Source organism: Drosophila simulans, chromosome 2L, assembly GCF_016746395.2.
Source record: "Drosophila simulans strain w501 chromosome 2L, Prin_Dsim_3.1, whole genome shotgun sequence".
In the NCBI taxonomy this organism is placed as follows: domain Eukaryota; kingdom Metazoa; phylum Arthropoda; class Insecta; order Diptera; family Drosophilidae; genus Drosophila; species Drosophila simulans.
In genome coordinates, this window is record NC_052520.2 from 8,218,849 (window position 1) to 8,233,291 (window position 14,443).

Consider the following 14,443-nt stretch of genomic DNA (forward strand, 5'->3'; position numbering starts at 1 on the left):
GACCTGATTCCGAAAGGTAAATGCTAAAGCCGAAAAACATCCAGCAACTTGAGGAGCGTGAACAAAGCAAATCCGCCAAATAATTTAAAGCGGTCAAGAAGCGGCAGCGGTAAAAAGGGAGTGAAAGAGGCTATAGCTTTCGCTTGTCATGTTTTTTGTACATTTTTATTCCCTCCTCTGTTGTGGTCCCTACTTCGTCTTCTTTCCCTCCCCTAATCTGTTTTGGGGTTTTTCGACTTTTCGACGGAGTTGGTGCTAAAAAGCTCCACAAATTAAATGGCACGTAGCTGACCTTGACCCGTTGCTTTTGGGGCTCCCATAAAATGCAATCTTTATGAACAGGCTGGCAGCAGCCGCAACAGGCAAAACAGCAAATTGCAATTGAATCTTTGGGCCAATTTACTTTTGGCAAATTGCTAACGGTACCGCAAAGGAAAATGGGCAAAAAAAAAAATCCTAAGTGCAGGCTTTCGCAATTCGCGAAAAAAGAGTTTTTAACCAGTTCCAAAGAGAGCTGCCTAAGGAAAAAGGCAGAGAAAAAGAGATGGGGCGAAAAACTTGTTTCCGATTTTTATTTGCAACCTTCGAAGAGGCATCCGAAAACTACCTTTTCGTATCTGTGTGCGCCTGACTATCTGAACCAGCTCGTGTGTATGTGTGTGTGTGTGAAGTGCCGCATAACCGTTAGGCGGAGGATCCTTCGATTTTAAACCTGGTTTGCATTATAAATTGAGCCAAGCAGCCACACAAGTGGTTTGGCCTGTTTGCGAGTGGAAAACATACATTTTTCCTACCGATAATTAACATGGACAATGAATAACTCTCTTAGGTACCTGCCACACATAAGCACATACCGCACAGCTGCGGTCAACAAAATAGTTCAAGGAGGTCCACAAAATTATGGATTTAACAATTTAATAAGATGTTTGTATTCCCCATAGTTGATGAAATAAAAATACAATAAAATTATTTTAATTCCTTCACTTCTAGTTTGCACTATTATTTTGAACGCAACTGTATGACGGTACTTTGGTCAGGAGGATTTTTACTGTTTGCTCATTTGTTAAGAACATTTCGCCTCGTTTGTTTTATTTACGTTTATGGAGAGGTTAGAGATGCCAATCGCATTTACCAGGAATTATCCACACCACTCAAGAGGAAGTTAAAAGTAAACCTCCCGCCTTGTTTAATCGGCGCTGCCATCAAAATATTTGTAATCCAAACATTTATGACTCGGTAGTTACATTTTGGAGTTACAAATTTAATGCTTCGCCATGTGTGTATGGGATTTTATATCTTTCACTCACTCCACCCGTTGTTTTCCCCACTCATTTCAGGCCCTTTGTTCGGCTTTTTACTCAGTTTTTAATGACAATTTCAAGCTACCTTTTAATGGCATTTTGGTTTGTTATTTTTATTATTTTTTATGGACCCTCTTTCCATGAAAAGAACACCATGGAAGCGGAGATGAGGAGAAAATATTTTCTATAAACAAAAGCTTCACGAAAGCTGAGAAAACACGAGTAGACTTGAATTGATTTCTATTGAAATTCGAAACGGCACTTTTAGTGCTGCCTTTGTAATTTTTTAATGGCCCTGTCTGGATCAACAGAATGCAATGCGATAAGGGCCAAACTGATAAGCCAATCGAGAGTTGAGAGAAATGTGTAGGGGCACAACCACAGTGTAAGTTGAGAAATGCATAGTGTACTTAGGAAATGGGATTACTGGGCAGCATTGCGAAATTCCACTTGAGATGGTTTCATTACAGAAGTCAGTCTTTCAAGATTCTAGAGCATACTATGAGTAAGCGGTTTGGAGTTTTAATATTTCGATTCCTTGAGAGTTACCTACACCATAATGGATTGTGAATAAATTAATTCCATTTTTAAGAGGCAATTTTATTCCATATTTCAGATAAAACATTTTACAGGATCATAATAAAAGACATGCAGCTGATGATATAAACATAAGACTCGATGAAGATTGATACTTCCTTTTCGACCACTCCCAGGCAATACATCTTTTATTGTAGACTGAGTGCCTTCGGACACTCGGTTTTAAGTCGGTAGTGTGTTATTCCATGGCTTTCCACGGATTGCTTTTGAGCTGGGTTACGTGATAAGCAGGCTTAAGTATTTAAGCATTTGCCTGAACGTGCTGGCCTCACAAGAGACAACAAAACAACGAAAAATAAACATGAAACAAACGACGAGCGGCTAACAAATTCTCGTTAAAGCAAAGTGACCTAAAACTCAAAACTCAAGACTCAATCGAAAGGCAAACGAGGAAAGAAACGAAAAGAGAGCTGTTTGAAGATCCTGTTTGGGAAATATACAAATATCCACAAGAATAATATTGAATTACACAACAGTGGAATATTTCGGCTATTTGGGCTACCTGCTTAGGACACTTCTCAGGTTTTGAGAGCCGTAAACGACTTTGAAATTGAAGTTCGTTAGGATCGGAGGCGCCCCTCACTTTGCTAATTGGTTTGGTGTGAAAGGGAGCAACAAAATAAAGGGAGACAGGTAGAGAACCAAAATAAAAACTGTTTAAAGAAGGTACTTGTCATATTTTTAAGAATTCGTTTAAAAATTAACAATCAATATGATAAGAAGTTAATTACTTGGGTCTAAAATTAAAGAACTATTTTAGACGTTGTGAAATATTTATTTTCGTAACTTCCTGATAAAAATAACTAGCTATAATGCTGAAAAGTTACCCGTCGAAAATCAAAATCTTTACACGTGCCTAAATCAAGAATTTAGATCCACTGGTTGAAGATACTAACTAAAAGAACACAATAGAAGACCATAAACCAAAAATAAACCTTTGAGAAGTTCTTTCTCATGTAAGTTTTTTGTATTAAGTGTGTTTTTTTCGACAAGTTAATTAAGCAAATGGACAGAAGAAATAATGAATTTCTGAGAGGGGGCGGCAGGTGACAGGGGGGACTGTTAGAAAATGCGCAAAAGATAAGCACGAAAGCAAAAAGCAGAAAAACTGCTGTGGCACGCCAAAAAGAAACAAGTTAAACAACTTTACTCGGCTCCCCAGAGTTGCCAGATTGGTCCACTAAATAGGGTTTGAACGCAGATGTTTGTACTTGTGTGTGTGCCGTGACATAAGCAACTTTTACTGTTAGAAATGAGTTTTGGAGATGAGTGAGATCTCCAGCGGTAATAAGTCAAGAAAGGCACAATATCTTCGCTTCGCCTGGCTGCAAACACTTTTGCCTCTCAGTTATTTTTTTATTTTTCAATTTGTAGATATTTACATTTGGTTTTATTTTTGGGGCTGAGAACACTTTTTGGCCTTTTGAGCAAACTTCACTTTTGCCTGAGCATTTACATTTTGTCGGCGCCGCACGTTTTGGCCGTAAACAAATTTTCTAATTTATTGCACTTTTGCGGCTTAACGCAGCCAGTGAGTGATCTAGCAATTTGGTTATCGTCGTGGTATTCAGTTGGTACTAAAAACAAACTACTGTGTTTTTCAATGGCACACGCGACAATCGAAACAACAGCTAAATTCGAAACCGCAACCGCTTTTCGATTTACGCTTTCCGCTCTGCGTTGTGCACTCGACGACGGTTCAAAAGAAACTCAATCGGATTCGGATCGCGCAGGCGTCGAGCGCTTCTCAGCAGCTCAAGAAGTGAGCGCAAGAATGGGAGAGCACAGTCAACATTACACTCAAAGAAAGACAATTTGATTTTAAATAAAAAATTTGATATTTAAATAACTGATTTTGTGACGAGGTTTTATAGCAAGAAAACGAAACAGCTATTTTTTAAATAAAGGTTGCACAATTTCAGAAAAAGTTTATAATAATTAATTTGCTTATATATTTTTTTTCAAGTGGAAATGGAGTAAGCAGCAAAGCAATTGTGGGGGAGCGATCCTCTATACAGAGAAAGAGGGACAGCAGATCTTAAGAGAGCTGCCAAGTAGGGGGTAAAATAACAACACTGGAGCCAGCAGAGTGGAGCACAGCTGGTATAGAGAATAATAAAGCATCAGAAGAGAGCAGAGTGGAGCAGCAAAATGCAACGGAGCCAAAGAGAAGTGCGAATTTAACCGCAAACGTTGTTGCTGCTTTTGAAGCATAGGCAAATCAATGAGCACTTGTGCACTTTGCCAGTCAAAATTACAGTTAGAATCGGTGAAATATTAGTTACACGCGTAAATGCAAGTGGAAGTGAGACGGCACGAGAGTTGGGGGTATAGCACTAACCAATAATTATAATAAAGTTCTATAGTCCTAAGGAAATGAGGCAAAAATGCTTAAGAGCAAGATTTTGTTTATTTTTGTTTTTGGGCAAGGCAACTTGTAATGCAACACACACACGAAAAAGAGAGCGAGTGAGAGATGGAGAAAGGGAGGGTGAGGTGGCTGCATCTTTCGGCTGATGTCCAAAATGGAGTGGAGAGAAAGAAAGAGAAAGAGAACAGACATGGCTAATATCAATTATAAGACGCAATTAGGAAAAACATTTTCGGAGCAAAGCAAGAAAACAAAAACAAGGCGACAGGAAAAGTTTGGGAAACAACTTCAAAAGAATATTTTGGGAAATATTTTTGTTTTCTTAATAAAGCGAAACAAGGAAGTTTCCGATGGAATAGAAATAGAAAATTACTTGATTTCTTATCTAAGAAAAGAGAAAAACAACTTTTTGTAATTACGCTAATGCAGCATTAGCCAAAATATTTCCATTAAATTAATGATTTAATCGCGAAAAGCACGTACTGGTATTTTTTTTTAAATTTCCTAAGAATTCACTTGCAATTGTCAACTTTCTTTAGCTTGTATTCGAGAAATGGATAAAAAATTCCGCTTAAGCATTAACATAAGTATAAAGAAATCATTATCATACCATCCATCAAATGAATTCGACTTAAACCTCTCAATATCACATGATTAAATGATTCTGATTAACTCGCAAACCTGCTTGAAGAATGATAGAAATTCTTTCTTAATTTTCCTGGCTTTTTGCAGACATGAGGTAATTACCGGGCTTAGCATAACAAATCCTGTCCGAAGACCAGGCTTTAAGCGTTTACATAATACCAACCAAATGATAATGGGAAATCAAACACTTGTCACACGCCACAGTTGGTCGTGAAAAGAAATTAATTGGTTGAGAAATTTGCCAAGATATTATGTATGGCCAAAAATAATTATTGCGTGGTCTTTTGCGAGATGGAAAGGTTAAGAGATCTGAGTGAGTTAACAAAGGAGAACGGTCCAAAGCGAAATAAATAAAAACGAAGGGTTCAAACCATTCGAAAGCTCGGCTTCTGCTGCCGATTTCCCACGTTTAGAACGAATCACAACAGAACGCATCATTAATCATGGCAGGATGGCCAGGGTATGCGGCGGGGGGATGGCGGGGATGCCGCACTCCGGCCTAAAACTTTTTGAAAGATCCGACCCAACCAGAACGGAGCAGAGCAGAATCCAACCGAATGGAGCCAAATGCGAGGCACATTGGGCAGGTCGAAGGCATCGCAGCCAGCAGCCACTGAAGATGCATGAACAAAAAGCAGCAGCAACAACAAACACAAGGCGCAAAGGCGCGTTTCTCGTCTGGCGGATTGGTTTTCAAGAACGGGAACAGCAACGCGATTCAGACTGCATGCACTCAGAAAAAATACAAGCAACTTCACAATCAACCTAAAGACAGCCAGGAAAAATCAAGGATAAACGTTTCTATGCCATCAATAAAGTCACAAATGAAATTAAAAGTACATGAATGATTACATGATATGTTAAGTTTATTTAAATGTTTGTAAGATGTTTTAAAATGTATTGAAGTGTACTTTGACTTTTATCGTACGCGGAGTTTAGGTCCGTTTTCATGGTCACTCACCCGACGCATTTTGGTTGTTCTTTTCCGAGCTGCAGGAGAGACAACAAGGGGCACCTAATTACAATCAAATGGCGGGAGGCGGACCAAGTCTGGCCAAGATCGGTTAATAGCAAAATTAATCAAATCATCAGGGGGACAGGCGCACCGCCGACACACTGACAGATGGACAAGCCAGTCCATCCTCCCCAGCCGCAGAATTCATAGCCTGCGGCGTTCAAAGAAAGGAAGCAGCATCCATCGCCTCCATAAGTCTATTGGCTTACACATCCTAGTTTTTCGAGCCAAGTTCAATGCACGTGCCTAGGCACACTCACACACACACACAATCGCAACAATGGTGATACCAAGATACTGGCCAGTTGTTGTTCTTGTTGTTGTTTACTTTTCCCATTCGAGGCTTAAACAATTGGCCCAGGCCAGAGCCAAAATAAAAACCAGTTTGTACTTCGGGTTTCAGCTTTTTTTTTTACTTTTCGTCGGTCTGACTTTGTTTGGCTGCCGCTGTTCTCTTGGCCTGTGCTCTTAAATATCGAACTGGCAACTGGCTGCCTTTTCGGATACATCCGTGGTGGCTAAAGAAACCCAAACCAGTTTTGGAGATGTGGCCACTGGCCAAAAGGAAACCTCCCTGCTCTTGGTGGGGGTGTTCGTCGCTGCTTCGGTTTGTCAAAATAATAAAAATAAGAAGACAAAAAAGGAGATACGAAAAAAGTGCAACCCACAAAAGTCAGGTTTAAAACTTAATAGAAAAACTTCTTTCAAACCCGCGCTTCTTTGTTTTCGAGTTCACTTTTTTATGGCTTAGATATTGTACCCCCTTCCTTCCTTTTCACGGGCAACCCAGATAATAATCACAACATGAAACTATTTTTGAAGCACTTAAAACGAGACCCATAAATCTTTGTTTTTTCGGGAATAGTGGAACAGAACTCGAAAATCCGAGACACAACAGAAAAATCTGGAGAAAGAGCAACGACATCGTTAAATTGCAGCTAGCGGACCCTACTTTCTGCGTATCGCCTGATTATTATTCAGCTTAGTTGGGTTTATTACTTCATTTATTTTCATCTTTAGCATGAATCGTGGAAGATTCCAACATTCTTTTCTCTGTCGCCACTGAGAGTTATAAATTTAACACTTTTATTACCATAATGGTAATGATGATTCCATTAAACATTTTATACAATTTGCTAGTTAGTTGTCATTTTCAAAAGGGTTTTTAGCTTGCACTTCATTCCGAGTCAACAAATTTATGGCAATATATCTTTATCGTTGTCAGGAGCTCAACACTTTTCCTCTTAATCATCTCACCCTCGATTTTGCTGGCCATTTCGAGAGTCATGCGAAGTGGATCTTAAATGCAATCATACCAAACCAAACGATGGCACGCGGCGAAAGTCAAAATGTGGAGGGAAAAGGATTTCGGGTAGTGTAATTAATTTCCAAAGACCTCGCGGTTTGCGGGGGCGTAGGGCCATGAGGAGGGGTGGGTTGGGGTGAACGATAACCGAAGGAGAAAATTGACAGGCTAATTTATTGTAACGGCAACTGACACGCTGCCGCAATCGCGGGCCCAGTCATTCCACTTTCATTGTCTTCGCCTGATAAATGAAGATGAAGGCGACCTGATTTTTATTGTTATTTCCGCTTGGCTCCTTGCCTTGCCTCCATCCCTTCGAGATGCTCATTCCAGCCAATGACTCGCCGAAATTGGCAGACTTAACGGCAATTTAAAGTGACGCCTCTAATTGATGTCCCCCTAAAGTACAAAAATTTAAAAAAAAAAAAAAGGAAGATGGGAAGAATCCTCATGAAGATATCGCCACCATGGGGCAGCTGAAGTTTGTTGTGCCCTAAAATGCGGTGGAACTGTCAAACAGTGGGACACAATGTGGCCACACATGTCATTTAAGGGATCTTCCCAGTTCCCAGTTTCGTTTCCATTTCCAAATCTAATCTGATGACACAAATGAGCAATCAGAACATCAGCTTGACATCTGCGGGCTGTCGGCGAATGGGAAAAGTTCTCGACCATAATTTCAGCTGCCTCCGGCGGTCAGGGGTTAAGGTGGCAGAAGGTGCCGGCACAATTGGTAATCTACATCAAAATATTTATGACAGCCGATAATGAGAGCAAAGGATTTGGGATATAGTGACAGGCAAAATGGTGTTTACATTAGATTGTGAACAAAAAGAAGAAATCTATTGTGAAGCATTTCTTTTGGGCATTTTGTCTTTGGTTTATTGAAGATAACGAAGAAAGGTGTCTCTTTTTTAACCATCTTGTTATTTGTTAATTTCCTGTATGTTCTTTTATCTAATGCCAACCCAAAGATTTGTTTTGATGACTCAAAACCTGTGACACAATCTTATGAGATCAAACAGTAAGTCTCGTGAGTTAAGATATCTTCTCAAGACTTTAGTGACGAAAGCAGTAGAACCAATATAATTTACATTTCATTTTAGCTATTGTTTTCAAACTTGTGGCTTTTTTCTGCAGCAAATGTAAAAGTTACCTGCAATCCACAGGCAAATAGCAACTATTTGCTGACCACAGGCACGTTATAGGGAATTAACACCCAGTCAATAAAAAAGAAAAAACTTACCGACAGGTGCCAACTTGCATTAGAGTTGTATACCCAGCAATATGACCATTTTGTTGAGGTATTTGTTCCGGCCACACAGAAGTATCTGCAAGTGTGTGCAAGTATCTGCGTAACTCTCAGATACTTCGCTCCAAACCCAGACTCCTTTCGAGCCTGCTCATTAACGGCTTAGAAAAGTAGAAGAGCTGCACTTGAGACACGCACACACAATATGCAATGGAGAAAAATCCAAATGGGGAGCCAGTTGGCACCGCAGACAATGTGTCAAATAAGGCCTGACGACAGGAAAAAGGAAAAGCGTTGCGAATGCAGAACATGTGTGTGAAAAACGAGGGGCGATAAGTGAGAAAAAAATGTGCAGATACAAAGGAGCATTTTCGAATGGGGCGAGACACTTCCCCCCCGGGGCATATCAGCGGCTATTTGGGGAGGGGGTCAGGGAAAGTGGCTGGCAGTGGGGGGAACTCCCACAGTTGACAATGACATTTGCCTGACACGGCAAAGGAAGTCGCCAGTCAAGGCTAGCCTCAAGAGGTTCTTCAACTGCGCCAGAGAGTCGGGCTCCTCTTCGCATTGAAGATATACATTATTCTAGTTCAGAAATCACAACTCGTTTGGAAAACTTTGCATATTCTTTAAGAGAATATAGCTATTATAAACTTAGATAATATTCAATAATGAAACCTAACAATACAATGAAAAGAAGTTAATTACGCGAAAAGGTTGATGTGATCTTAAACTGTATTACTATTTCTTTTCTATATTTTTTAACAACATATTAAGCATTATAACATAATATTTACTTACTTGGATTATTGTTTGCCTCACGCCAATGGGCAGCTGCTCTGCAACCAAAGGTGCTTCGAGATAATCCCTTGCAGCAGCTCCACTTCTTTCCAGACCACAAACCCGGATGATAGCGGTACGATTTTGGAGTATTACTATCCTCACAAACTGAAAATAAGACAATATAAGTAATAAAGATTATAATATTAAATATTGCCAATTTTTAAGCATACGCAATAATTTTCCATGATTTTATTTTCATGTCTTCTAAACTGATGAACCCATCTGCCTTTAACCACTTAAACCCTTTTGATTGCTTTACGTTACTTTTTCCCTAATTTACAGGCGCTTCTTGAACTGAACACGACTACTTCTTATCGATTTCGATTGATCTGGCCAAAAACAGCTGCAGTTTGGCTGGCTCCCTTGCCTTTGTCTTTATTACTGGGTCATCATCAATCGAGTCAATTGGGGGCTCTCACCTTGGCGGATGGCGCGGATCCACTCGCTGCGCTCCTTTTCGCTGTTGGCGATCACGTAGAGTGTGTACTGTGGCACCGCTCGTCCACTCTGCTGACCCTCGATTCCACCAACGCCTCCGCCGCTGCCGTTCTCCAGCTGATGCGAATTGGCCGACGCAGAGATCTCACAGTAGCCCACTTGGAACGGATAACCCTGGGGATTTCATCGTTTGTTAATGAAACATATTTTCCCAAATCATTTCTGGCTACTCACATCCGGTGCAAAGGGATCGCCGCCCTCGCCGCTGACCGTCGCCTCCTCCACCAGGCGAACGCCCTTCAAATGAATGCGACCACGTTCGCGTCTCCGCTGAAAGTGAATCAAATGAATGGCAAAAGTAGTTATTATTTGTAGTTATTGAAATAAACTAGATAAGCATTTATATCTTAGTAAAACAAATTATAGTGATATCTAATTCAACCTATTTAGGTACTATAGAAGAAACCCACCCCTTCTAAGATTCTATTCCGAATTAAACTTTCTTCCAATTAAAAGTAAATTAACTTTAATTACTTCCAAGTGTATCAAATTCCCTAATAAATAGTTCGCTGTGAACTATACGAATCGATTAAAAATATAGTTCTGCTCCAATTCATTCTAATTAAATTCCACCACGAACACGGAAGTTCGTTTTCGTTTTCAACAAACGAGAAACAAGAAACACTTCGAGCAACAGACTTTCATTCCATTACAGCATACCCTCGATAAATTGGCTTCTTCAATCATCATCATCGGACCCATTAGCAGCCCCATGTTCATTGGCATTATCATCTTTGCCACTCATCGCACAAAACTCACACATTAGCAGCGCCAATTTAACGGATCGCCTTGTGCATTTTCCTGCTCATTTTCGAGTGGAGTGCGAGTTTCAATTTCAATTCTCAATTGCCCGCCAAGTTGGCTTTTCCTGACCCCCTCCCCCCACACACACACATACACACATATACGCATTTTCAATTTCATTACAAATTTGAAGTTGAATTTGATTTTCTGCTGGCTCATGTTTGCGTCTTCCCCACTCGCTCCTCTTTTCCCCTCCAACCTTTTAGCTTTTGGCTTAACCCAAATAGGTTTTGACTTTTTATGCACAAGTTTTATGTACACAAAGAAAAATTGATTAAAATATCCACCGAATGGATCAACGTTAAACTGGTTTTTATAATCACTTTTTTTCAGTGTTGTATTAAGGGATTGTAATTTTATAAGGTATGCTTCAATATCTCAACCTTGGCCAAAATATAAAAACAATTTAAACTCTTTTTTTTGCTCTGCACTTCCTTAACAACTTGAAGTTTTAAAAAGCCAAGAAGGAAGTTCAATTTCTTTGTTGAATTTCAGATTTTGTTTTTTACTACCCTCCCCCTCCCTTTGTTTGTGTTTTTTTTTTTCTGTATAGCTTTTGTTTTTATTTTTATTTTTTTTCTTATTTTGAAATTGCTGCTTGTTTATTTGAGGTCTTTGTGTCAACGCTGTTGTTGATGAGGTTTTTATGTTGCGTCTGCCGTTGTTGCTTGCCTCACTTTGTGTTTGGATAGATTTTTTTTCTGGGTTGCTGCGATAAGTAGGGGCCAAAAGCTAACCCGACAGCCAACAACGTGCTTATCAGCCGGTCCTCAAAATCTTCACTCTCCAAACTGCCTGTGTGTTCCACCTTACGATGCCCCAAAAGTTATGAGCGTCTTAGAAGGCAGCCTTTGTTGGCCGTCGGAGTCAATTAGGCCAATTACGTTGACTTAATTGAGCTGGCAGCGCTTTAAGGTCTTCCCCAATTGTTGCACCGTCTTGGCCGGGACTCCCCCCCCCCCTCCGCGCCCCCCTCCAAAGTTGCCGTCAAGTGGCGGCACACGTGCAAAAATTCCCCCTTGCGCAAAAAAAAAGGACGTTGACGACGTTGCTCAAGTGCCGTCAAGTGGAATGCCAAGACGATGCCGAAAAAAGGAGCGAAACGAGCTTAAATGGCGCACATTTTTCGGCATCCAGTTAACTTGGTTTATTGGGCCTGTCAGCGCACGGAAATGATATGGATAGTAGGGAATTTAAAAAAAAAAAAATGGTATATTGCAGTTAGTAGTTAAGTAATATTGAAATCATGATATAATCAAGATTCTGTAATATATGTACATATATGTATATATGCAATCTATATATGTAATAATGCAACCAAGAATGCCTTATTAGCTAACGCAGTTCGTGCCCCTTTTCCCTTAGAAACCAAAAAGAACTTTCCGTGAATTGAAAAATCCTACGTCAATGGAGTGGGCGAGGCGAAGTAACATCATCAATAGGAGCAAGAAGCAGAAATGATGAGGTGGGGGGAAAATAGGAAAATAGTCCGACAGCTAGATGACATCCGGCGTCTGTCAGCCCAATTCAACCCAGTTTCAGTATAGTTGGCCAGACGATGCTTCCTGAACACGCCAAGTTAGCTTGGTTGGAAATGAAGGAGGAGTAAGAGGAGTAGCAGTTGGAGCAGAAGGAGGAGCATGTCGTGCCACTTTCTCGTGAATAGCCAACTAACTGAACTGAGCTGCGCTGAACTGAACCGAAATGGATGTAGAAATGAAAAGTAGAACTACTACATAACTGCTAGTTATGCTTTCTGCTTTGATATCAGCGAACAAAGTTGCGACTTGGAGATATTTCCCTTTGGTGAAAAGGTCAATGCACTGGCAAATACAAATGTATCTGTATCTGTATCTGGAGCTGTTGCCAAAGGTTGCGCAAATGTTGAGCATGTGTTCCGACATGTGGCATCAATAAGCGAAATGGAGATGCAGCTGCTACTGATTCCGAGTGAAAACGAGCTAAAAATTGCCGGCAATTAAATTGAGATCTTTCAAACCCGTATGGAAATTTCCTTTAGCTAAAAACGAAAAATAAAGCGGAATACCCTGTAAAACAGGTTGGCCAAAATTCTGGTAAAAAGAAGAAAAATATATATACCCTCTTTTAACGAAATGGAAAGGCCCAGACAAAATGAAACTCCGCCAAGTGAAAGTCAATTAGGGCAACATTAATCAAATTGATTAACAAAATGCAGTTTGGCTCTTGAACATTTCAGAAATTGCCTCAGGCCAAGAAATAAAGTCGTAAAAACACAGAATGAATATGGAAATGGAAATGGTTTATGTCTGAACCTGGTTTACGTCGTCGAAAGTTGGTTAAACAAACAGAGTGAGGGATAGAAACCAACTTCCTTCGGGCTTATTCTTTAAGAAATGGGAATATTTTATTTAATTATTCTCCGCTTGTTAAAAACGCGTTTTTCTTGCATAATTTACTACACTCTCAAAATGGCAAAGGAATTTCCGGAAGCAAGTGAATAAAATGTCGCCGAGGGACCACCAAATGTAACACAATATGCCAAAAGGGACAACAGGTTGAAACACGAAACGCACCTGTAAAGGCACCAGTGTGCATCCTTATTTAATTCTATTGTTAAAGGGAAAAACAGCGAGGGTTGGGAAAAGAGCGTCCTAATGGCACGGCAATCACCTGTGCATAATTGAGAGAGCTGTCAAAGCAAAATGCACCTCAGGTAGGCAAAAAAAAAACAAAAATGGAAAAAAAAGAAACTAGGAGAAAATACGAAATATAATGAAAAATAGGGGAGTCGGCGAAGGAAAACGCAACAAAGTCCCGGAAAATTGAGTACCAGCAGCATAAAGAAAAACGATTAAGTGAAAATTGCCATTGCCGGGGGTCAAAGTGGAGTGGGTTAGCAGAAAGAGAGAGCGTGGAAACTGAAACGATAATTGAAGAATGAGGTGAGGTGAGTATAAGTGGAAAATGTAATTAAAATAAGAAGCTAATATACATCAATTCGAATTTTACTGCTGATTTTAATATATTTTTATGCTAGAAACACTCCCCAAAATTGATATTCCCACGATGCCGACTAGAAGTGCTCTTAAGTTTAGAATGATATAACCCCGATTATAATGCTAGATGCACTCCACTGGACATTTGGACAGAGTGAAGTGTATGCCCTCCCACTCTGTATCTAAATCGCCCACTCAAGTGCATCCTCGAGGTTCAAAAGTGGTAACTTTACAATGTTGATTAATGAAAACCCAACTGCCTCATGTGGCATGTTCAAATGCCATTTCGTTTCGACTTTGAGCCGCGTAACGAATCGGGCAAGATATGTACTGTGTACACACATGTTCCCTTCGATTGATCGAGGGAAACTACATGTATATACAGATATATATATGTTTATAGAGTGGGGGAACCCCCTGACAATTCCTATGATTGATTGCAACTGCGAGGGAGCGCTTCTTAAACTGACCGCATGTGGAGTGCGATTGAAAAATCGCCTCAAATAAATTATAACTGTAATAAAGAGAAAACCGGGCATACAAAATGCTTCGGCGTAATGGTTTTTCAATTTCCCCAACCTCCCCGGTTTTTTTTTCCTTAATTATTACAATTTCACGCGTAGGAGCGGCGACGGGCGATAAATTTCAGTTAAAAGAAGTATGTAAACAAAGACAGCCAAGTTGTTTCCTTGCCTTGCATCTCATTCCCCAGTTTCGTGGAAAATTTATGCATTTTTCCAATGAAAACGAAAATTTTCCTATGCCATAGTTTCAGTTGGTTTCGCTGCTCTTTCGGTGCTCGTTCCCAGCCATCAAAAGGACACGGTTGGTTG

At 40.1% G+C, this 14,443-nt stretch overlaps 1 protein-coding gene across 4 annotated transcripts in view; it reads right to left on the reverse strand.

Annotated features, from left to right (window-relative positions):
- LOC6731469 (tyrosine-protein kinase Btk29A) overlaps positions 1–14,443 on the reverse strand; it is a 41,316-nt gene that overhangs the window by 14,585 nt on the left and 12,288 nt on the right. For 2 of the 4 annotated variants that reach the window (XM_016178645.3, XM_016178646.3), the window contains exons 3-5: positions 10,003–10,098; positions 9,750–9,942; positions 9,289–9,435 (exon numbers count right to left, since the gene is read on the reverse strand). In XM_016178645.3, coding sequence (XP_016024151.1) covers positions 9,289–9,435; positions 9,750–9,942; positions 10,003–10,098 — 436 coding nt within the window. Of the gene's footprint in view, positions 1–3,280; positions 3,642–9,288; positions 9,436–9,749; positions 9,943–10,002; positions 10,099–14,443 lie in introns of those variants that run through there. The other 2 variants (XM_016178648.3, XM_016178644.3) reach the window with 1 other exon arrangement.